The 24,890-nt window shown below is 36.6% G+C and overlaps 1 protein-coding gene across 3 annotated transcripts in view; it reads right to left on the minus strand.

Moving 5' to 3' along the window:
- The window catches only part of GMDS (GDP-mannose 4,6-dehydratase), a 641,402-nt gene that overhangs the window by 326,158 nt on the left and 290,354 nt on the right, over positions 1–24,890 (minus strand). For all 3 annotated transcript variants that reach the window (XM_025890977.2, XM_025890978.2, XM_073877510.1), the window contains 2 exons: positions 2,133–2,325; positions 1,178–1,282 (listed from right to left, as the gene is read on the minus strand). In XM_025890977.2, the coding sequence (XP_025746762.1) occupies positions 1,178–1,282; positions 2,133–2,325 (298 nt within the window). The remainder of the gene's footprint in view (positions 1–1,177; positions 1,283–2,132; positions 2,326–24,890) is intronic.

Genomic DNA, 24,890 nt, shown 5'->3' on the forward strand with positions numbered 1-24,890 from the left:
AGCTATATAGTCACATAAAATTTCATTGAAAAAGTTATAAGCATTACTAGTTGTTGGACATGAAACAACTTATAACATTGGACTTTCTATTGATTCTCCAGCTAAAAGGCTAAATGATAGTGAAATTTCATAAAACATCTTAGAATTAGGTTGTAGAGATAATTTTCATTTTGTGAAGAGTACACATGTTTTGGAAAAATTTCTCATGCTTCAACAAATCAGAAATAATGATAAGAATACATTTTCTTATTTGGAACAGAAAAGCTCACATGTTGCTAACAGTCTCAACAGCAACTCTGCAAAGCAAACAAGCCAATACAAACAAAATATGGTTTTCTGAAAAAAAAAAGTGATAATGATTCTAAATATAAGCACTGATTTCAAATTTAACATATACTCTAGAAGCACAGTAATATCTGGATGTCTCTTTAAATGGAATATAAAGAAAGAATACTGAATATCTAACAGAGTCAAAGTAAAAAAAAATATATAAATTCTACAAGTTGAGTCTACATGTATAAGAGTGACTTCTGGAAACGAGCATTAGTATACTACTTATTCCTTTCCATTCATTTGGAAACTTCCTAATACTTAGGTTGAAAACGTGCTTGATAAGACCTACCAATGAAAATGGTAAAATAAGAACAGTATTTAGTTTTCATGTTGGATAAAAAACCTAGCAAACATACTAATTAAATCTGGATTTACATTTCTTCGTTTACCACTTCTGACATTCATAATATAGCTGACCCTTGAACAATATGGATGGGTAAGAAGTGGTGACCCTCCATGCAGTAGAAAATATGCATATAACTTTGACTCCCCCAAATTTAACTACTAATAGCCTACTGTTGACTAGAAGCCTTACCGATAACATAGCTGATCAACACATATTTTGTATATGTATTATATACTGTATGCTCACAATAAACAGCTAGAAAAAAGAAAATATTAAAAAAATCGTAAGGGAAAATGCATGTATAGTACTGTACTAAAAAAATCCATGTATAAGTGAACCTATGCAGTTCAAACTCCTGTTGTTCAAGGGCCAACTGTAGTTAAAAGTAGATGTGACGTTTTCCCCAGTCTATACAGTACATATGCAGAATGTAACATACAACTTTTTTAGTTATTGTTAAAGTCTGAAATTGTCTTGTCCATTAACATATTTACTGACCTCTTCTGGGACTTTCATGATTGAAGAGAATGCCATTAACTGCAAAGAGATTATATGCCTCTCGGAAGTTCACCACAATCCAATAGGCATAGAGTTTAGCAGCCCCTGTTGGAATAATTTTTTTAAAAGCAAATAAAAGACAGTTATTATTATAAAAGGTGGTATCTTATTATAAAAGACAGTGATTTTCACTCATCTTAAACAATAACAACTTGCAAAAATTAATGTGTAATATATTAAGTTAGAAAAAGATATGAGTCAAAGCCAAAGACTAAAGATTCCTTTGCCAGTTAATCATGTGCACAAGAAAATATTTAAGATTATTTTTACTTTTGTAATACCCACAGTTCTGTCTTCCACAATCTAACTGATTTGATGATAGTATGTGCAATGTATCAAGTTGACCTAAGGTCTTATTTCCTTTTTCCTAGTTTTAAGGAACTAGAAAGTGAAAAAAAAATACGAAATCTTAATATTCTAGATGCTTATAAGTTTGATCACTTAAGTCTTTCAAGAGTACTCTTTTTACAAATACATAAGATGTAATAGAACCCCCCCTTTTTAAAAAATATTTGAACCCAGAGAAACTTCCACTGGGGAAATAAAAAACATGAAACCTATCACTTCAGCAAATCTCACGACAGTTACATAAAAAAAGTCATGTGGGTCTAATTTTCCTTTCAAAGTGATGTGTATGGAAGGGCTGGATGAACATGGATCACTGAAGTGAAGTGGTAATTTCACCCTGGAGGCAATGGCAGCAAATATTTATAGAGTGAGCAGTGTATAACATTATGCTTCCCAATGTCTAGTCATTTTAGTCCAATCTTAATGTTAATCTCGCAGTCAAATGACTTTAGATGAGAGACGGGAATGGAATTAAAGCAGAAGTACATGAATGCCCCATGCCAAGAGAACATGGCACATACACAAGGTTGTACCCATGCATTCTCACCGTACGGTGACCGAGGATAAAAAGGAGTAGTCTCCTTCTGGGGTATTTCTTGCACTTTCCCATAGAGTTCACTTGTTGAGGCTTGGTAGAACTTCACAGAGTTGATAAGGCCACAGGTTTTAACTGCATCCAAAAGCCGTAAAGTGCCAACTCCATCAACATCTGCAGTATATTCAGCCAGGTCAAAAGAAATCTGCAAATAACAGGTGAAGACAGTACCACATTAATGGGTAGCAGCAACAAAGATGCTGACATTGGAAACAAACACATCTTACATTTCACATACTTAGAAATGTTATGCTTGTGACAAAATATTATTTTCTAATAGCAGAATAAGAGCGTGAATGTCATCTATTTCTAACATCAAATAGCCGAAAATATCTAAAGAAATACCTATTATCTATGTTAAAATGAAGACAATTCTTTTTTTAAAAAAAGGTTTTATTTATTTATTTGAGAGAGAGAGCGAGCAAGAGAGAACACAAGCGGGGTGAGGAGCAGAGGGAGAAGCAAATTCCTCTGAGCAAGGAGCCCGATGCAGGGCCCCATCCTGGGACTCCAGGATCATGACCTGAGCCGAAGGCAGATGCTTAACCAACTGAGCCACCCAGGTGCCCCAATGAAGAACAATTCTAGGCTGAAGTCTCTAAGGCAGTGTTTCTCAAAGTGCAAACCCTGCTCCTTAGAATCATCTGGGGGGTTTCTAAAAATTCAGATTGAACCAATCTCTTGGGGATGGAAGCCTACAAAACCACATTTATAATGAGTCTCATTTGACTTTTACTCTTGGAAAAGTTTGAGAACATGTGCTTTAGACACAGTTGATTTTTTAAAAGATTGTTTTATTTTCTATTTATAACTAAAATACAAGAATTACTTTTTAGTATATTATATGTATATATAATTGTTTAATTATGAGACACACTGAATATAGTAAGATGCTAATGTATAAAACTGAATGATTTCCAAAAAGAAGGTGTTAAGGAATAATTCAGTATTTTGCAGTTTCTTAACATATTCCTTAAAAATAAATGTGACTGATATGTTTGTTTCTTAAATTATGTCTAAACATAATAAACAAGCTAACCTAATATTAAAATGTCCCAAAATAGTAAGGCTAAAAATCTTTGTTGCTGGTTTATTTATAGGCCAAATGCAGCTGGGCACAATGCAGAGATGCTTCCCTGCTGCCTGGTGAATGACCTCAATCCCCACCAGGAAAAACCTGGCTCTGGGGTGAGGAGGTTACTGGCCTACACTGCTGCTAGTCCTGAGTGTCACCTGTGCACAAGCTGCAGCCTTGTCTATGTACAGGGTATTTAGGGAACTTAGCTGACAGCTGACCATGGACCTGACTCAAGAGCACTACACCCTTGTCATCTAAGCCTGTCAGTAAAACTCACAGCAGTTGTGAGATAAAACAGGATAGAAGTATGTTTCATCCCCTATCTTTTAAGCCAAGAACACAATTTGGGGTTACTTTATTCTTTTCAAATAATGGTTTACTGCAATAAAATTTACATACCATAAAATTCACCCTTTTAAAGTTTATGACTCACGGGCTTTTAGTATATTTACAGCATTGTGCAATCATCACCACCAACTAATTCCAGAATGTGTTCATCATCCCCAGAGGAAACTCGGTACCCATTAGCAATCACTTGCTATCTTCCCATCAAACCCCTCAGCCACTAACCTACTTCCTGTATCTATGCAGTGACCTATTCTGGACATTTCATATTTATGGAATCATAATATGTGGCCTTTTGTGACTGATTTCATATTTTCATTTCTCTTGGACATGTACCTAGGAGTAGAGTCATTTGTATAAAACATGTAACATTTTGAGGAACTGCCACACTGTTCTTGAAAGTGGCTGGACCATTTCACATTCTCACCAGCAGTAAATAAGTGTTCTAACTGTTCCACCCCTACTCAATACTTACTGTGGTCTTTTTAATTTTAGACATCTGAGGGAGTGTGAAACTGTATATCACTGGGGTTTTCTTTTGTATTATTAAGGTATAATTGACATATAATATTATCTTTGTTTCAAGTGTATGTAATGATTTATGTATATATCATTAATGTATATATCATGTATATTTATGTATATATCATGAATCACCACAATAAGTCAAGTTAACATCCATCACGACACAGTTACAAAAATTTTTTTTAAAGATTTTATTTATTTATTTGAGAGAGAGAGAATGAGAGACAGAGAGCATAAGAGGGAAGAGGGTCAGAGGGAGAAGCAGACTCCCCGCTGAGCAGGGAGCCCGATACGGGACTCGATCCCGGGACTCCAGGATCATGACCTGAGCTGAAGGCAGTCGCTTAACCAACTGAGCCACCCAGAAGATCTACTCTCTTAGCAACTTGCAAATAATACAATACAGTATTAACTACAGTCACCATACTATACATGTCCATGACTTAATCACTTTACAAGTTGTACCTTTTGACCACCTTCACCCATTTCACCTACTGTCCACCACCTCCACTCTCTTGTTTCTGGCAACTCTGTATCTATGAGCATGTTTGTTTCCTCCATTCCTTTTTCAGATTCCACATATAGGTAAAATCATACAATAGCTGTCTTTCTCTGTCTGACCTTTTTCACTTATAATAATGCCCTCAAAATTCTTACATGTTGTTGCAAATGGCAGACCTTCTTTCTTCCCTATAACTAATATTCCATTGTGTATATATAAACAATGGTACACACACACACACACACACACACACATACACACACACACACATATACATACCACATCTGCTTTGTCCCTTTAGCCATTGGTGGACACTTGGTTTGCTTGCGTATCTTGGCTACTATAAGTAATGCTGCCATGAACATGAGGATGCAGCTATCTTTTCCAGTTAGTGTTCTCATTTCCTTAGGAATTGCTGGATCTTATGGTAGTTCCATTTTTAATTTTTTGAGGACACTCCATACTGTTTTCCATAGTAGCTGCACCAGTGCATTCCTGTATTCCCACCAACAGTGCACAAGGGTCCCCTATTCTCTACATCCTCACCAACACTTGCTCTCTCTTGACTTTTTGATAATAGCTATCCTAACAGGTGTAAGGTTGTGGCTTTGGTTTGCATTTCCCGAATGGTTAATGATGTTGAGCACCTTTTTGTGTACCTCTTGGCCATGTGTATGTCCAACATACAATTGGAAAATGTCTATTCAGATCTTTTACCCATGTTTAAATTAGATTGATTTGGGGCTTTTTGTTTGTTTTGCTATTGAGTTGTATGAATTCTTTATATATTTTGGTTATTAGCCCCTTGCCAGATATGTGATTTACAAATATTTTCTCCCACTGAGTAGGTTGTCTTTCCATTTTGTTTAGAGTTTCCTTCACTGTGCAGAAGCTTTTTAGTTTAATGTAGTCCCACTTGTTTATTTTTGCTCTTGTAGCCTTTGCTTTCGGTGTGAGATCCAAAAAATCATCACCAACGCCAATGTCAAGGACCTTACCACCTGTGTTTTCTTCCAGGAGTTTTATGGTTTCAGTTCTTGCATTTAAGTCTTTAATCTATTTTGGGTAAGTTTTTGTGTTTGGTGTAAGATAGTGGTCCAGTTTAATTCTTTTGCATCTGGCTGTCCAGTTTTCCCAATACCATTTATTGGAGAGACTGTCCTTTTGCCATTGTATATTCTTGAATCCTTTATCATAAATTATCAATCATCTATGTATGCGTTTATTTCAGTGGTCTCTATTCTGTTCATCTGATCTATGTGTCTGTTTTTATGCTGATACCATACTGTTTTGATTGCTATAACTTTATAATACAGCCTGAAATCAGGAAGCATGATGCCTCCAGTTTTGTTCTTTCTCAAGATTTTGCTTTGGTTATTAGGATTCTTTCATGGTTCCACACAAATTTCTCATTGTGGTTTTGATTTGCATTTCCCTGATGACTAATGATGTTAAGCATCTTTTCATGTGCTTATTGGCCATTGGTATATCTTATTTGGAAAGATGTCTATGCAGATGTTTTACCCATTTTTAAGACTGGTTATTTGTCTTTTTATTATTGAGTTATGAAAGTTCTTTATATATTCTGGATAAAAATCTCTTACTGGATACATGGCTTGCAATTTTCTCCTGTTACGAGAGTTGTCTTTTTATTTTTTCCCCCCAACTTTATTGAGATATAACTAATATATAACATGGTATAAATTTAAGGTGTACAAACAGTTTTCACTTTCTTAATGGTGTCCTATGAAGTAAAAAAGTCCAATTCATCTAATTTTTTGTTTGTTGTTTATACTTTTGGTGCAATATTTTAGAATGCTTTGCTCAACTCAAGAACATGAAGATTTACTCCTATGTTTTATTCTAAGAGTTTTATAGGTTTATTTCTTATGTTTAGGTCTTCCATCCAGTTTTGGCTAATTTTTATGTATGTTATGGGTTAGAGGTCTGAATTAGTTGTTTGCACATGGATGTCAGGTTACCCCAGCACCACTTGTTGAAAAGGCTATGCTTTTTCCACTGAATGGTCTTGGTATGGGGCCATTTTGTTCTCAAAAAAAGCTGTGGCCCCTTATTGAGGGGCCAGTGCACTGAGTGGGCCTTGGGAGATGGGGGTGTCAGGGCTCTGCTGTCAGCTCTCAAGCAGACCACTCAAGCACCCTGCCTAGCTGCAGTTTTTTTACAGTTCAGTGCCACAGCTGTACATTTAGAGGACACTTTATGATCCAAAAGTGCTTTTGTTGGGGCTTTATAACAATTCTAGAAGAAATAAAAAGCAGGCCTGAGGTTCAGAGAGAAGGATTTGATAAAAGTCACACTAGAAGTCAGGAGCAGCAAATCTGGGGTTCTGTTCATGGAATGGTGCTCACCACCAGCAGGGCTTGGCCTTTCTGAGACTCAGACTCTGTGAGGGTGTCATGAAAGCCTCAGACTCTCTGACAAGAAGCAGAAATACACATATGTGCAAGTGTACATGCACCCAGAGAATTGCCGTGTTGCTTACATTTTCTAAGGATTCATGAAAACTTTGAACTAGATGACTCTGAAGATCCTTTCTAACACTAAGGATCTGCCAAGCCAGTATTTTAAATCTTTTTTATGTATAAATTCATATCCAATCACATTTGGAGTCTTTTTGATGGAATCAGTGAAGTTTCAACAGCAAGGAGAATGTTGGGTTTTCTTCCTTTTGTTCGGCTATTTTTTCATTTAGATACATAACTATCTAAAGAGCTACATGAAAAGAAAAGGTAGCATATGTTGAGTACTCAATATTGAGCAGATACCTTCTAAGCATTTTGCATATACATATTATTTAATCCCAACAACAATTAAGCACTAGAACTGAAGGCACAGAAGGCTGCAGGCAAGTGTTGAAGCCACATACTAAACTTATACTGAAAGTTACATATATTATACAATTGTATGTTATATTCACAGTGAAGCAAAAGTTCTTGTATAAATGCCCCATCACTGGAACACAGCATAAGAAGATTTTGCACAACTTGAAAGCTTTTACTTGTGCTAAAATATCCAATTTAGACAATTAATAGGTCCTTATTCAGAGGATATAAATCATGGAAAATAACTGAAAGCAGTTAGGCTGAAGAAAGTAAATGAGGCAGGGGAATGGGAATTGTAGGCCAGGATGGATGCATGTGTGCAGATTTTTAGGTAAGTTCATCAAGAATTAAGCATATGTTTGATGTTCAAAATGCTGGAGAACACGATTGGCTAATAAAATGTAATTGCTCACAAGGTTTTATAATATAGAGCAACAAATTCACAGACTTCCATTTAAAAAAAATCAGACTAGTACTCTGTAGCTTGATAAACTTAACATAGTTACAAATAGGATTCTGAACTATATCAAAACATCAGGTGTCTGGAAAGTTACAAACAGCCTATGGGCCAAATCTGTTCCCATGCCTGGTTTTGCAATAAAGTTTTATAAGAACACAGCCACACGCATTCATTTGTGTTTTCTATGATGGCATTCACGTTATAACAATAGAGTTGAGTAGTTGTGACACAGAATATATCTTCCACAAAAATGAAAATATTTACTATCTGGCCCTTTATGGAAAGAGCTTTCTGAGCCCTGAACTAAACCATAGTTTTATTCTGGAGCCAAGATTAAATAATTTTAAAAAGGTTTGTCATTTTTTTCTTCCATATTTTCTCACTATGACAGGATGAATATGGAGTATGTTTCTGATCATGAACACAGCTGCTTTTACAGGGGCATGCAGACTCAGTTTACCATAAGGACTTATTACCTAAGAGGGAGAACAAAAAAATAAGACTGATAAAAAACCCACGCCTACACAATCATTCCCTATCTTCCCCTTCTAGAAATATTTTCTTCACCTGGCTTCTGGAACCCTACCTTCTTCTAATTCTCTTCCACTTCACTGGCAGCAACTTTCCAGGCTCTTATGCTATCCTGTCAACTCTACCCCAGCCCTGCAGCTCGGTGTTGGACCTTTTCTCCTTCCCATCCACCATGAGGTGTCTCAGTCCAGGGCCTCGCATCAGTATCACTGTGCCTGTGACCACAAAGGTCCATCTCCAGGTCTGCCTTGCCCTGGGCAGCAGCCCCCCATTTCTTCTTATCTACTTGACATTCTTTATATCATTTCACACTGAATTGGCTCAAAACAGAATTCTGGATGTTGTCACCAAAGTTCTTCCCTTAGCTCTCCTTCTCTGTAAATGATCCCCATTTAACCTACTGTTCAAAACAAAAACGTGGGCTTTATGGCTGACTCCCCATCCTTCAGCATTCACAGAAATCACCCTTCTCCCCACTTATATCTGCAGCATCCTTATGTAAGCTGCCATCACCTTTCACCAGGCCTACAGCAGTAGCCTAGAGATTACTAGTTCAACTACAGTCCTCCTCCCACCCGGCCTCCAGGTACTTCTCCATCTCATCACCCACACTTTTTTCTCTCACTAATGACCCTACTTCTCTGGCCATTCTGCTGTCCCCAGACTAGTGACAACTCTTGCCTCAAGCTTTTACATTTGTGTCCCCTCTATTTTTGCACGCTCTTCCTGCTTCAACATCTCTCTTCTTCCTTCCCTATTTCTGTTCAAATATCACCCCTCAAAAAAGCATTCTTTGCCTTTCTCTCTATCTACAACACCAATGCTTTGTCATTACGTAGCATTTACATAGCAGCTAGGACTCAGAGACCATCTATTTTAATAGAGCCACATTAAGGGTTGGATCCAGAAGAACTGCAGATCAGTGGGCAGGAAGGGCTTCCTCAAGGGGATCTAGAGAGGGTGCATCCCTCTTTTAGAAGCACCTTCCCTAAGTAGCAGGGCATCATGTCCTGATTATAGGAAATACAAAGGTGAAAAGAAAGAGACCCCTGTCTCCCTCACCTGCTTTACAGGTAATAGATGCAGTCAGGTGGGGGGCAGGGACTAAAAGGAGGCAAGATGACAAGGACAAATCAAAGAAGGGATCAGGGAGGAGATGGCCTAGATAAGCAAGTGCAAATAGAGGGATGTGAAGCATTCTAATGGATGCGCCAGCACAAGCAAAAGGAGGGAAAATGCACTGGCCATGTTTGGGAAATAACAAGTCTCCAGTTTCGATGGAGAAAAGGACAAGAAACAGAAGGTACTAATTTTGTACACATCAGTAGAGGCCTTTCTGGAATAGGCTTTCTATGTGGGTCTGTAGTTTGGTTAGCAGGCACTGAAGAGGCAACAATGGTTCCAGAACAGAAGAGCAGCATGATTTCTATCAGGGCTTCTCACTGTGCATGACGGTCCCAGTCTCAGCTCTATTTGCTCCCAGCCCAGCCAAGGCCCAGCTCACAAAGTTTTATTCCTCACATTTATAAACCTGATTTTATATGATTTTTCCTTATTCTACTGTACTTATATTTTTATTCAAAACCTTTTATAACTACAAATTGGAGCATCAAATAATCATAAGGTTATTACTTCACTGAAGTGATAAACTCCTGCCAGACTAAACAAATGTGACATCTTTGTTTACCTTTGTATGCTCAACGTAAATTAATATGTACTTTCCATTAATTTTTTTGAAATCCTCTGAGTAAGGACTCCCATAGGGAATCAGAACTTTCATTATACAGAACAAGGGAACAATCCCTAGACACACCATGCTCTATAACAACTCTGATGAGAGTCAACTGCAACACCACACTGTTTTTGTCTGTGTCCACTTCCCACACTGTACGGATCAGAGTTTTCCATATGTCATCCTTATTGCTTACTACCAAAGTAGGGTATGAAAAGATCTGTTGAACAAACGAATGACTAACGTTAATTTTTTTCATGTTAACATTTTTACCCATAAAGGCAAATTGAAACTTCCACTAATCAGAGTAGAAAAAATATATGGTACTCTACACTTGGAGTTTTCTGAAGTTTTTGCTTTCTTGAAGAGCACAACTCCTTTTGTGGAAGGTCAACCACACTGTAATGCCTTAATAAATCTTATAAATCCTCCCATTTACTAATACCAAAAGGAAGCTCAGCTATCCCAAGGTCATATCTTCAGTTTGAAAATCTTCATTTCTGAAATGGGTTTCTTCCCCCACTTCAGCAATAACACCTCAATCACAATGCTTTGCCATATTCTGTATCCTCTAAGAATATCTGGTCCCATTCCTTCAAACTTTTCTTGATTTCTCATTTAAGAAAGGCCACAACTTGATAAAAAGAAAACAATTAAACTAAATCTCTTAGTTTTGTAGAAATCTTAATTTAAAAATACTTTTGACTCCAATTGTCACAAATCAGCTATATCAGACATCTTTTCTTTTCCAGTTTACAGAGTTTATCAGCTGGTGATAAACACAGAAAAACCTGTAATGATTTTTATATGAGAAAACAGAATCAGAAATAATTATCCAATTTTTCAAGATCAAAACTTGCAGAGATTCTTTATAGATAAGCAAAATAAACAGCAAGCTTACTTCATGAAATTCGTTACATTGGGATGCTTAACCAAGGTCCACAAGGTCTATGGCTAGAATTCAAGGAGGCACATATTAACTTGGATAAAAAAAATACACACTATCATTTTTATCAAATTCTATCTGAAATTTAGAATTTCTCTCAATTTTGAATAAGAAAAATCCTTCGTAGTAATAATAACACCACATGTGACTTTTTCACCAATGGATATGATAGATATTTTTATACTACAGCATAGTTGCTACAAAGGTCTAAAGTATCACTTGTGCCCACCACTGCTTTGAAGTCACACTGGTGACTTCAGGTCTTGTTATATAATGTATCACATCACATTATTACATCACAAGCCTGGCTTTTAAATATTATAATATTAATATATGAATATAATTAGTTTCCTTTGTTATCTTAAGTGTTTTGCTTTATACTTTTCAAAAACATTACTCTGAGAGTATCTGTAGGCTTCACCAGACTATTGAAGGAGTCATGGCATAAGAAAAGTTAAGAATGTCTGCTGTATACCCATTGGTATCACAGAGTATTAATATTTCAGAATGTGGTTAAAGAAGAAAAACTCCATCTAAGAGAGATCCTCTGTTAGGCCAGAAAACAAATTTAAGAGGACTGAAATCATATCAAACACCTTTTCTGACCACAAAGGAATGAAACTAGAAATTAATTACACCAAGAAAATTGAAAAATGTGGCAAATCAACAACATGCTACTGAATAACCAATGGGTAAAAGGAGATATTAAAAGAGAAACAAAAAATACCTGAGACAAACAAAAATGGAAATGTAACATACCAAAATTTATGGGATGCAGCAAAAACAGTTCTAAAAGGTAAGTTCATAGTGATAAATGCCTATCTCAGGAAATACGAAAAGTTTCAAAGAACCTAACTTCAGCCTTAAGGAACTAGAAAAAGAAGAGCAAACAAAAGACAAAGTTAGTAGAAGAAAGGAAATAACAAATATTAGAGTAGAAATAAATGAAATAGAGACTAAAAAGTCAAGAAGACAATATTAAAGATCAATGAAACTAAGGGCTGGTTCTTTGTTAAAGATAAACAAAATTGACAAACCTTTACCTGGACTCACCAAGAGAAAAAGAGAGGGCTCAAATAAATAAAATAAAAAATGAAAGAGATGTTAAAACTGAAACCACAGAAATGAAAAAGAATTGTAAGAGACTACTATCACTAATTAAACAACAACAAGCTAGACAACTTAGAAGAAATGAATAAATTCCTAAAAACATACAACCCACCAAGACTGAATCATGAAACAGAAAATCTGAACAAACTAATTATAAAAGGAAATTGAATCAGTAATCAAAAACCTCCTAAAACACAAAAGTCCAATACCAAATGGCTTCACTGGTTAATTCTGCCAAACACTCAAAGAAGAAAACCAGTATTCTCAAACATTTCCAGAAAACAGAAGCAGGGAAAACTTTTCCAAACACATTTTAGGAGGCCAGCATTACCCATACCAAAATCAGATAATGATGCCACCAAAATAAATAAATAAATAAAAGGCTAATGATGAACACAGATGCAAGCAAACCAAATTAGCAAACTGAATTGTAATGATCATTAAAAAAACATATACACCATGATCAAGTGGGATTTATTCCAGAGATGCAGAGACACAAGGATAATTCAACAGTGGCATATCAGTCAATGTGACACATCAAAGTAACAAAATGCAGGATAAAAATCATATGATCATCTCAAAAGATGTAGAGAATCAATTGACAAAATTCAACACCCATTTATGATAAAAACTCAACAAAGCGAGTAAAGAGGAAATGTACTTCAACAATAATAAAGACCATATATAACAAGCTTATAGCTAAAATCATACTCAGTAGTGAAAGGCTGAAAGCATTTCTTCTAATATTAGGAATAATACAAAGATGACCACTTTCACCACTTTTATACAACATAATATTAGAAGTCCTAGCCAGAGTAGTTAGGCAAGAAAAAAAAATAAAAGTCATTAAAATTGGAAAGGAAAAAGTAAAACTATCACTATTTGCAGATGATATGGTATTACCAAAAAAAAAAAAAAAAACTGTTAGAACTAATAAAGTCAGTAACGATGGAGGATATAAAATCAATACACAAAAATTTATTTTGTTTCTGTACACTAATAACATACTGTTAGAAAGAGTAATTAAGAAAACAATGTCATTTATAGTTGCATCAAAAAGAAGAAAAAAACCTAAAAATAAATTTGACCAAAGAGATGAAAGACCTATATATTGAAAATTACTAGTCATTGATGAAAGAAATTAAAGAAGACACAAATAAATAGAAAGATATTCCACGTTCATGGATTGGAAGAACTAATATTGTTAAAATGTCCACACTACCCAAAGCAATATACAAATCTAATATAATCCCTATCAAAATTACACTGGCATTTTTCACAGAAATAGAACAAACAATCCTAAAATCTGTATGTAATCACAAAAGACCCCGAATAAACAAAGCAAATTCTTGAGAAAGAACAAAACTGGAGGCATCATGCTTCCTGATTTCAAGCTGTATTATAAAGTTATAGCAATAAAAACAGTATGGTTATCACTTCCAGAGCAGCATAAAAACAGACACAGATCAGTGGAGCAGAACAGAAACCGCTGAAATAAATCAACACACATATGATGGATTAATTCATGATAAAGAATTCAAGAATATACAATGGCGAAAGGACAGTTATTGGGAAAAAAACTGAACAGCCAGATGCAAAAGAATTAAACTGGACCACTATCTTACACCAAACACAAAAACTTACCCAAAATAGATTAAAGACTTAAACACAAGAACTGAAACCATAAAACTCCTGGAAGAAAACACAGGTGGTAAGATCCTTGACATTGGTGTTGGTGATGATTTTTTGCATCTCACACCAAAAGCAAAGGCAACAAGAGCAAAAATAAACAAGTGGGACTACATTAAACTAAAAAGCTTCTGCACAGCAAAGGAAACCATCAACAAAATGGAAAGACAACCTACTCAGTGGGAGAAAATATTTGTAAATCACATATCTGGCAAGGGGCTAATATCCAAAATATATAAGAATTCATACAACTCAACAGCAAAACAAACAAACAAACAAATCCCAAATCAATCTAATTTAAACATGGGTAAAAGATCTGAATAAACATTTTTCCAAAGAAGACATACACATGGCCAAGAGGTACACAAAAAGGTGCTCAACATCATTAACCATCAGGGAAATACAAACCAAAACCACAATGAGATATCACCTCACACCTGTTAGAATAGCTATTATCAAAACGTCACGAGAGAGCAAGTGTTGGTGAGGATGTAGAGAATAGGGGACCCTTGTGCACTGTTGGTGGGAATACAGGAATGCACTGGTGCAGCTACTATGGAAAACAGTACGGAGTGTCCTCAAAAAATTAAAAACAGAACTACCACATGATCGAACAATTCCGCTCTGGGTATTTATCCAAAGAAAACAAAAACATAGGGGTGCCTGGGTGGCTCACTTGGTTAAGCAGCTGCCTCTGGCTCTGGTCATGATCCCGGGTTCCTGGGATCGAGCTCCAGGTAGGGCTCCTTGCTCAGGAGGGAGTCTGCTTCTCCCTCTCCCTCTGCCCCTCCCCCCTGCTCATGTGCTCGCTCACTCTCTCTCTCAAATAAATAAAATCTTTAAAAAAATAAAAAGAAAAAAAAGAAGACAAAAACACAATTTTAAAAACATCTATGCACTCCTAAGTCATTGCAGCATTACTTACAATAGCCAAGATATGGAAACAACCTAAGTATATATCAATGATTGAACAGATAAAGAAATTATGGTACACATACACAGAGGATTATTCAGCCATAAAAAAGAATGCAATCTTGCCATTTGTGACAATATGGATGGACCTCAAGGGCACTATGCTAAGTGAAATAACAGAAAGAGGAAGACAAATACTGTATGATCTCACTTATATGTGGAATCTAAAACAATAAAAATAGCAACAAAAACCAAGCTCATAGATATGGAAGACAGACGGGTGGCTGTAAGAGGACAGGGCAGGGAGGTGAGGGGATAGGGAGGGCTAGAGGGCGTTTGAGGGGCGGGAGAAATTGATGAATTGTTTGGGGGTATTTTAGTTAAATAAACTGAATTTCAAAAAACAAGAAGAAAAGCCCCTAAATCTCTCAGAATACCTATCTAGTCCATTAATAAGTTCTAATCAGCCATTCTGGATTCTGGATATATATAACCTAAAGCATTACTATTACATCCTTTTATCCTATGGTCTGAAATATTCAATAGATTCCTGACCTTGATGACTAAGTATCAAAACTATGTGAGTACACTAAGGTATTAATGCAACATTAGATTTGTAGATGCAAATCAAAATGACTAATCTAATTAGCATTGATATCTATTTTACAATTTTTATAACTTTAATCTTCTGAATTATTTGGATCACACATAAACAAAATGATCTAATGTTCCCCAAGCTCTCTGTTGACAAAAGGTGATGGTACAGGAGTGAATAGAGATATTATTTAAATCAGAGGTACTTAACCAAGAGCCTTAAAATATCAAACCAAGGGATAAAATATATTTGTTGAAGATAATCTAGAGATGACTAATGTATTTAATGCTTGCTACTCATTGTTACTACTCAGATTGCAGTAACGGGGTGTTCTCCATACAGACAAAATAATGAATAGTTCTTCGTTGTGTATAAGGGGACTGAAGCACAGCAAATACCTTATAGTCTTCATTATTATTATAAAGCATTACTTGTTTTCTGACTACTATAATTACACTGGGAATGACCCTACTACTAACATTAAAGTAGGAACAAAGCATTTACCCTTGTACCTAAACAGCTAATCATTCTTTAATTTATAGATCACCTGAACAAAAAAAAAAAAAAAAGGAGGCCTTGCTGAAGTGGTTAAGTGAGTCTGAGAACCTAGAACCTGGCCTTAGGTGGCAATAACAGAGGTCTCAATATCCACGGGAACAGTTCATTAAGACAAGAAGTACGGCTAAAGGTTCTAGAACAAATAACTAGGTAAGGAGGTTTTAACCACACTTGCAACTGACAAATGCAATGTTTGTAAGTCACAATACAAGAGAGACCAAAGCAACATGCTATTTGGGTAAATAAACTGTTTTCTGTCCTTCCTTGTCTCCATTTCTCTTGTCTATTCTCTCTCCCATGAATAGCATATACTCTATCAGTTTTGGAAGGAATAAAACAAAAAAAAAATATCTAAGCCATGGGAGAAATGAACAAAAGTCTTGTTTTAATAAGTAACTCCTCATAAGAGACCTAGAGGTTTTGTTGAAAATATTTTATTGAAATTCCTGTGAAAATGAATTAGGAAATCAAAACAAACAAGAACTGGGTGGCAAACTGGCAAACAAAACAGAGAAAACAGGGGAAAAGATGCATTTGTTAAAACTAGAATAAAATTAAAATAATGCTCAAGAAAGAGATGAGGTTCAAAGAGAAGTCAAAAGAGGTGCACGAGGAGACAGAGAGGGCTGCTGGGAGATGCAGGAAAGGTAGGAATGCAGGGGTCCCAGGAAGAGACAGCTGAGGAAATTTTCTATTACTGTGGGAGACACAGGGTGGGTTCTGCTGTTTGAAGCCAGTAGGAAGGAACAATGTCAAATACTGAGCTGTTCTAGATCTAAGAGACAAACTAAAATGCCAGCAAATCACTAAGACTGCTGGTCATTCAAGAAGCCCTGAACGATCTTATAAAACTATATGCACTATGATGAAAATGCCAGTAGATTTCTAATAGGACTTTAATGCATAAAAAGGTTAACTTGATGGTCACACTGGAGGGGAACTCAAATCACCAGGCTGCTGGATGTTGTTTTCATAGTGAAATATCTAGCAAAGTGTATGGTAATGGGCAGAATCAATGAATAGTTAAAGATATGTCACAGCAGAAAATAAGTGGCTTTGTGAGAGTAGATACTGCCTCATTACTTTTGCAAAATTTTTTAAGGGAATAAATAACCACACAGGCAAGGAAGAGTATGGGGAGAAACTATGGATACAATTCACCTAGATTGTCAAAGGCCTTGACAAATACCATAACAAAGTGCATTTAACAAAGAAATCACAATAACACTGCCACTAGGAGAATATCCCAGTGTCTTTTAGGCACCAACAGTGAGCACAGTGCTCTATCCCCAGTACTCTGCACTCCCAATCAGGAGCTTCTAGACAGAACAGTAAAAGTAAGAATAGAAACATACAAGCAAGGGGCACGTGGGTGGCTCAGTGGGTTAAGCTGCTGCCTTCGACTCAGGTCATGATCCCCATTCAGCAGGAGCCCTGCTTCTCCCTTTCCCTTTGCTTGCCACTCCCCCTGGGAAATAAATAAATAAAATCTTAAAAAAAAAATGGAACCAAAAAAGACCCCAAATAGCCAGAAGAATGTTGAAAAAGAAAAGTAAAGCTGGTGGCATCACAATTCCAGACTTCAAGCTCTATTATAAAGCTGTAATCATCAAGACAGTATGGTATTGGCACAAAAACAGACACATTGATCAATGGAACAGAAGAGAGCCCAGAAATGGACCCTCAACTCTATGGTCAACTAATCTTGGACAAAGCAGGAAAGAATGTCCAATGGAAAAAAGTCTCTTCAACAAACGGTGTTGGGAAAATTGGACAGCTACATGCAGAAGAATGAAACTGGACCATTTCCTTATACCACACACAAAAGTAGACTCAAATGGTTGAAAGACCTAAACATGAGACAGGAATCCATCAAAATCCTTGAGGAGAACATAGGCAGCAACCTCTTCAACCTCAGCCGCAGCAACTTCTTCCTAGAAACATCGCCAAAGGGAAGGGATGCAAGGGGAAAAATGAACTATTGAGACTTCATCAAGATAAAAAGCTTTTGCACAGCCAAAGAAACAGAACAACAAAACCAAAAGACAACGGACAGAATGGGAGAAGGTATTTGCGAATGACATATCAGATAAAGGGCTAGTATCCAAAATCTATAAAGAACTTATCAAACTTAACACCAAAGAACAAATAATTCAGTCAAGAAATGGGCAGAAGACATGAACAGACATTTTTCCAAAGAAGACATCCAAATGGACAACAGACACATGAAAAACTGCTCAACATCACTTGACATCAGGGAAATCCAAATCAAAACCTCAATGAGATACCACCTCACACCAGTCAGAATGGCTAAAATTAACAAGTCAGGAAATGACAGATGTTGGCAAGGATGTGGAGACAGGGGAACCCTCCTACACTGTTGGTGGGAATGCAAGCTGGTGCAGCCACTCTGGAACACAGTATGGAGGTTCCTCAAAAATAGAGCTACCCTACAACCCAGCAACTGCACTCCTGGGTATTTACCCCAAAATACAAATGTAGTGATCCAAAGGGGCATGTGCACCCCAATGTTTATAGCAGCAATGTCCACGACAGCCAAACTATGGAAAGAGCCTAGATGTCCATCATCTGATGAATGGATAAAGAAGATGTGGGATATATACACAATGGAATATTATGCAGCCGTCAAAAAATGAAATCTTGTCATTTGCAATGATGTGGATGGAACTAGAGGATACACAAAATAGTCAGTCAGAGAAAGAAATTATATGATCTCACTGATATGAGGAATTTGAGAAACAAGACAGAAAATCATAGGGGAAAGGAGGGAAAAATGAAACAAGACGAAACCAGAGAGGAAGACAAACCATAAGAGACTCTTAATCTCAGGAAACAAACTGAGGGTTGCTGGAGTGGAGGGGGGGGGAGGGAAGGGGGTGGCTGGGTGATGGACACTGGGGAAGGTATGTACCCCTGAAACAAATAATACATTATATGTTAATAAAAAAATAAGAAAAATAAAAGCAGGAAGAGCAAAAGACAAAAAGTAGATCCTTGTCAGTAGCTAGTTTAGGGACTGCCCTTATTTAATGTTTTGAAACAGTCTGACAGAGGAGGTACCCTATAAAAATCTCCAAAGCTTCTGTTGTTTTTCCAGAAAAGTGGAAAGTCACACTAGGAATAATAAATTGCAAGATTTCATGGGGCTGCCTAAAGGAGCTGAAAAATGGCAAAACACTTCAAAATGAACCATATGAAGATAATGCATTTAATACAGGAAGGAGAAAAAGAATGATTGGACCCATGTCCTCCAGAGTTCTAAATATTTCCTGAAGACATGAGGCTTTGGTTTGACACTAAATGGTCAATAAAGTGTGGAGTCTCACTAAAAAAGAGCAGAGCCAACACAGCAGAAAACAGTGTCCTTTGTTGAAGACCATGCTTCTTGCACCCCTGGGAGGCCATGAAGTCCTGGTAATCATATTTTACGAAAGTCCTCTGGAACTCAGAGAATATCTAGAGCACTAGGAAAATAATTAAAGGAAACAGAGCAGCTATCACATGAAGAGAGGGTTAAAAAAAAGTTAGAGTTCTTTGGTTTGTGAACTCTCAGCCAGGAAGTGGGTACAATGACTAAGGCTTTGTAGAATAAAGGATATGAATAGAAAGACCATAAACCAGCTCATTAGGAGTCCAGAAGGCTTGAATGAGGCACACCCTTCACTTAAGTCTGATTAAGCGCTAAATTAACAAAATAGAAGTCTGTCTTCAACTGAGTGATATTTGAAGAATAATTTACTTAATCTTCATTTGGAGCAACTCATTCTATTGAGAAGCATATTATGCATAAAAGAAACCACAAATTTTAGAGGCAAAGTTAGTAACAGTGATATGTGCCCAGCTTAGTGCTTTGCACATAATTGGCCTTCAGTGAATTTCTTGAGGGAATGAATAAATAAGAGCAGAGTATTTCCATTTCTTCAAATATGGCAGAGATGCTCAGAAAAGACAGTGATTTCAAAATTATTCCTTGCTCTGTAGATGCCTTTTTCTAAATTCATGTGTTAGTTCTAATGAAGAATCATTTCCAGAATAACAAAATGATGAAACAAACCTGATGTAAGCATAAGAGTAAGGTAATTCAGTAAGATGTATTAAAGTATTCTCTGGGAGGAAAACATTATTAATACCAGTATTACCATTGTTAATGCTCTTAGTGTTTGCTTAGTGGTATTAAACATTATTTTTAAAGTAGTATCTTTCTAAAACAAAAAAGGCATACAAGAAGGTATTAGTCACATACTTTCAAAATGAGAAAAAAAAGTAAGTGTTGTGTTTTCAGGTTCTTTCCACACTGGAAATGCTGGGCCATACAAAATTTAGATTTTGCAGGAAAACAAAGGTTACACTGAACAGGATCTATGTCTCACTTGCTTCTGAACATTGTCCATGAGGATACTGGCTGCAGTGTGGGTGGACCTCCACATCACTGAGCTCCATAAACTGATACGAGAATAGCAGGGACACTGAGGCAGGAGAGAGAGAATGATGGAAGAGAATGGAAGAGAGTGAGGACTATACCTACAATACTTCAGGCAAAAAGAGGAAATGAGAACAAGAGGAAATGAAAACAAAAGGAAACGGACTACAAAGTAAAAGGGGAAAATAATCATTATTCAATTTATAGTTTCGTGAAAACAACAACAACAAAGTCAAAGAATTAGAACTTGTGAGTTCTCAGAGGCAGTGAAATACTAATTTGTGATGACAGTAATTACCTTGTGTTTGAGTGATCGGTACAAGAGAAACCAGAAGAAAATGACACAAGAAGTTACTGATGACAATTAATTAAAATGCTAGGGCTTTAGTCCTTATTTTGTCAAGAACCAAATCAACCCCATTAAGCCTCAGTTTCCTTCTCCTAAATAAAGTCTTTTCTAGCCCTTTCTCTTTCACATAATTCAGGATACCAACACGTATCCAGCAAACATCAATTTGACTAATATGAAGATTAGAAGAAGCAAGGGAAAAGAATGTTCAAGCTTCTATTCCAAATAGCTGGTGAGTAATGTAATCAGGAGACAAGGCTGGATCTGAAGGTCAGTGCCATCCAGGCACCACGCTATAGTGCTCACAATTCTATACATTACTCAGTGCTCATCACAGTAAGTATACTCTTATTCCCTTCACCTATTTCATTCTCTCCCCACACTAAGAAAGGAGTCTTAAGCCAAGCATGCTGCTTAAAACAAAGGACTGGGGTAGAATTTCTGGCCCATAAAAGGAAAATGAAAAATACTTGCTTCTGACAGCCTGAAACTATGAAGTTTTTTTTTTTTTTTAATATAAAGCTAACTGTCTAAAAAGAGAGGCACATGGCAGCACACAAAGCTTGATGTGAGGATCTCCTGCAAGAGATGCCAAATAGGTTTGTCACTGAATAGACCTACTGAATTTCCAATATCAGAGCTGGATGGAAACTCTAAGCCACCAATATAGAAGTGGTTCTGCACTAGAATATTCTAGAGGCTGGGTGGTGGCCACTACAAAACCATTAACAATAAGGGATAAGGACAGAAAGAGAGGTCCTGTTTAATATGGACCAGCATAATAGGGTTAAAAGTACCACTAAGATCTAAAATTAAAGGAAGAATTAACTCTGGAGGAAATGAAAACAATATCACATTCTGAAAATGATTTTTAAATACATCTCTTTAAGGGTGCCAAGGTGGCTCAGTCGTTAAGCGGCTGCCTTCAGCTCAGGTCAGGATCCCAGCATCCTGTATCAAGCCCCACATCCGGCTCCCTGCTCAGCGGGGAGCCTGCTTCTCCCTCTGCCTCGCTGCAGCTTCCCCTACTTGTTCTCCCTCTCTCTGTGTCAAACAAATAAATAAAATCTTTAAAAAATAAATAAATATATTTCTTTAATATTTAACATTGACTTTAAAATATATCTTAAAGAGATGATGATAAAATAACATCAGCTAAAAACAAGAAATAATTTTTTAAAACAGGCAAAATTAAACAAGAACAATTTGAAAAAGATGCCAAATCTGGAAATAAAACATATAGTCAGCAAAACCCAAAACATGAAGATTGAAGAAAGGAACAAGTCTTCAAAAAAAAAAATTATTTACTTATTTGAGAGAAGAGAGCAAGCAGGGGGAGGGGGAGAGCTAGAGCGAGAGAGAATCTCAAGCAGACTCCCTCCCTGACACGGGGCTCAATCCCATGACCCTGAGATCATGACCTCAGCCAAAATCAAGTTTTGGATGCTTAACCGACTCTGCCACCCAGGTGCCCCAGAAAGGAACGAATCTTTAGAAAATACACCTAGATGCATCACAGCAAGAAGAGATGACAAAAAAAATGGGTACATTTTTGTGAAGACTTAGCTTTCCTCAAACCTCAATATCCAGCACCAAGTCAGGAATGTAGCCAGAAAACATACAAGTTTCATCACAAGAGAGAGAGGTAAGGAAGGATAATCAATAATGACACAGGAAGAGTTGGATTACCAAGACTGGGATCTTCAAGAATGGAAAGGCAACAGAGGGTTACCAGTTTTGAAACCTACCTTGGAGGAATGTGGGCAAGTCAGATTTTGCACATGGTAGAGGTGGTATTTGGGAAATGGTGTTCTTCTTTATAATAAGTAGAACCACTCTGTTCCTCCATGACTTCATGATGCACAAAGCTTATCTGGGGACAGTGGCATATTTATGATGATTTGACAATTGGACAACCTAGAACTAGGGAGTGCCAATTATTTCAAGTTTTAGCATTTCTTTTAGTCAAAAGAACATCACTTTCTTTTAAGATTTATTACAACAAGACAAGGTCTTAAACCACAGGTAATTCGTAAATGACATTCTTTGTGTTCTTAAAAATATCCCAGGAAAGGACCTTTGCTGGGAGTTCTCTAAGTTAAATGAGATATTGCCACCTACTTTACATACCTGAAATTATTATGGTTGCTTTCAAGATTAAGTACCCAGGGAAGCACAAATACAATCTGGAACAGGTGTACCTCCATCTATGCCAGACACTGGCACTGCTATGACACTCCTCAACTTACAACTTTCAATGGCTCAGAACTGTCACTTGTGAAAAGCTTCAACTACTTCTGTGTTAGTGTTCCCTATGAAACCTAGTCTTTCACTACCTTACAGAGAGCCGAAAATACAGTAAGAATTGAATAACAAAGAAAGATGCCCGAAGTTCCAAAAAATGAGGTGCTACATAACCACAAAGTCTTATTAATAGTTTGTTTACCTTCAAACTTCTATATGAAGGTAGGTTTTACATAAATGACTACTAATCTGAAAACAAAATGAGGGGTGAAGGAGTGACCTCATGAGACCATAAGAATCATGATGACTCTAAACCCCCATCACAAAACTTTAAACTTGCCGTTAGTTTTACTTATCTCTCCATTTGTTGCTAATATTTAAGAATCTGGGGGGCTGTCAGATATTTGGTAAAAGCAATTGGTCTTTCAAGATAACCTCAAACCCACTATTGAAGACTTTTTTAGCGTTAAACCACACAGTGTTTGAGAGTAAAGAGGGCAGCAATATGCCACACTTTTGCGAAGGAAATTGTTTAGGCCCTACTCTCTTTATTTCACACTGTAAAAGTGACCAACAGTGGAGCCCACAGTTTTGCTGTCTGAAGCAATGTTGTACCCTCCATGGTGAGTGACACGGCAATGCTCTGTGAGTTTGCGTACACAAGCCAGATCCAGCTGTGCTAGCAGCTTAACTGCTACTCAGAAGTTAAGGGGCAGACAAGGGACTTGAGAAATCACCAGAGAATATTACTATGAAGATGTAAAAAGATAGCCCATTCATTTTTCCTTATTTGTGTCAAGGGAAAAAAGAATGAGCCTAAATGTGGGAAAGGAATTTTTAAAACCGTTTTAAAACTATTTTCCCTTGTTTTCTATTTATAGATGTACATTTAAAATATACTCAAAATTTAAAATCCATCTAAAGTTTAGTGTCTCTTTGACATGGAAGTTTCTATTTTATTTTACTTTCATTTTTTCCTTCAGATACAGTGAGTCATAATACTTGTAAAACTATCATTTGATTGTTTTTAAATATTCTTGTTCATTGAGTAGGTATTTATAGAGCAACTCATGAGGCTCTGGCACTGTTCTAAGCACCAAGAATACAGTAGTGAACAGAACAAGCAAAAATACCTGTCTTTATAGAGCTTACTTTCTAGTGAGAGGCAAAGAAAATAGACAATATAAAGAAGTAAAATCTATAGTAAGTTCAATGTTGAGAGGGGGTACAGAGAAAAAGAAAGCAGGGAATGGAGACAGGGAATGTTGGGTTGCATTTTTAAAGAAGGTGAGGCTTCACTGAGCAAAAGCGTAATGTAAATGTAGTGCCTACAGAACTAGTAGTTGTAGTAGAAGTCATAGTAATAAGTGTTTGAAACTTGCCATGCGCCAGGCACGGAGCCAAGTATCTTACCAGCACTCTGTCATTTAGGCATCATGACAAATATATGAGTCAGGGACTACTATTATATCTATTTAACATCTGGAAAAAATGAAGCTTAGAGCAATTAACGAGCTTGCCTAAGTCACAGTCAATAAGTAGTGGAGGTGGGATTAACACTAGGGAAAAAAATATGAGGGAAACAACCAAACCACCACTACAACCACCACCATACACACACACACACACACACAGACACACACACACACACACACACACACACACCAAGATACAGAGCATCAAAAACATACACACACATCCATGTATTTTTTTTTAATTTTTACTGTTATGTTAATAACCATACATTACATCATTAGCTTTTTTTAATTTTATTTATTTTTTATTTTTTATTTTTTTTTAATTTTTTATTGTTATGTTAATCACCATATATTACATCATTAGTTTTTTAT

Source organism: Callorhinus ursinus, unplaced genomic scaffold, assembly GCF_003265705.2.
Source record: "Callorhinus ursinus isolate GAN/ISIS: 27379988/994484 unplaced genomic scaffold, GSC_fseal_2.0 scaffold26, whole genome shotgun sequence".
NCBI lineage: Eukaryota > Metazoa > Chordata > Mammalia > Carnivora > Otariidae > Callorhinus > Callorhinus ursinus.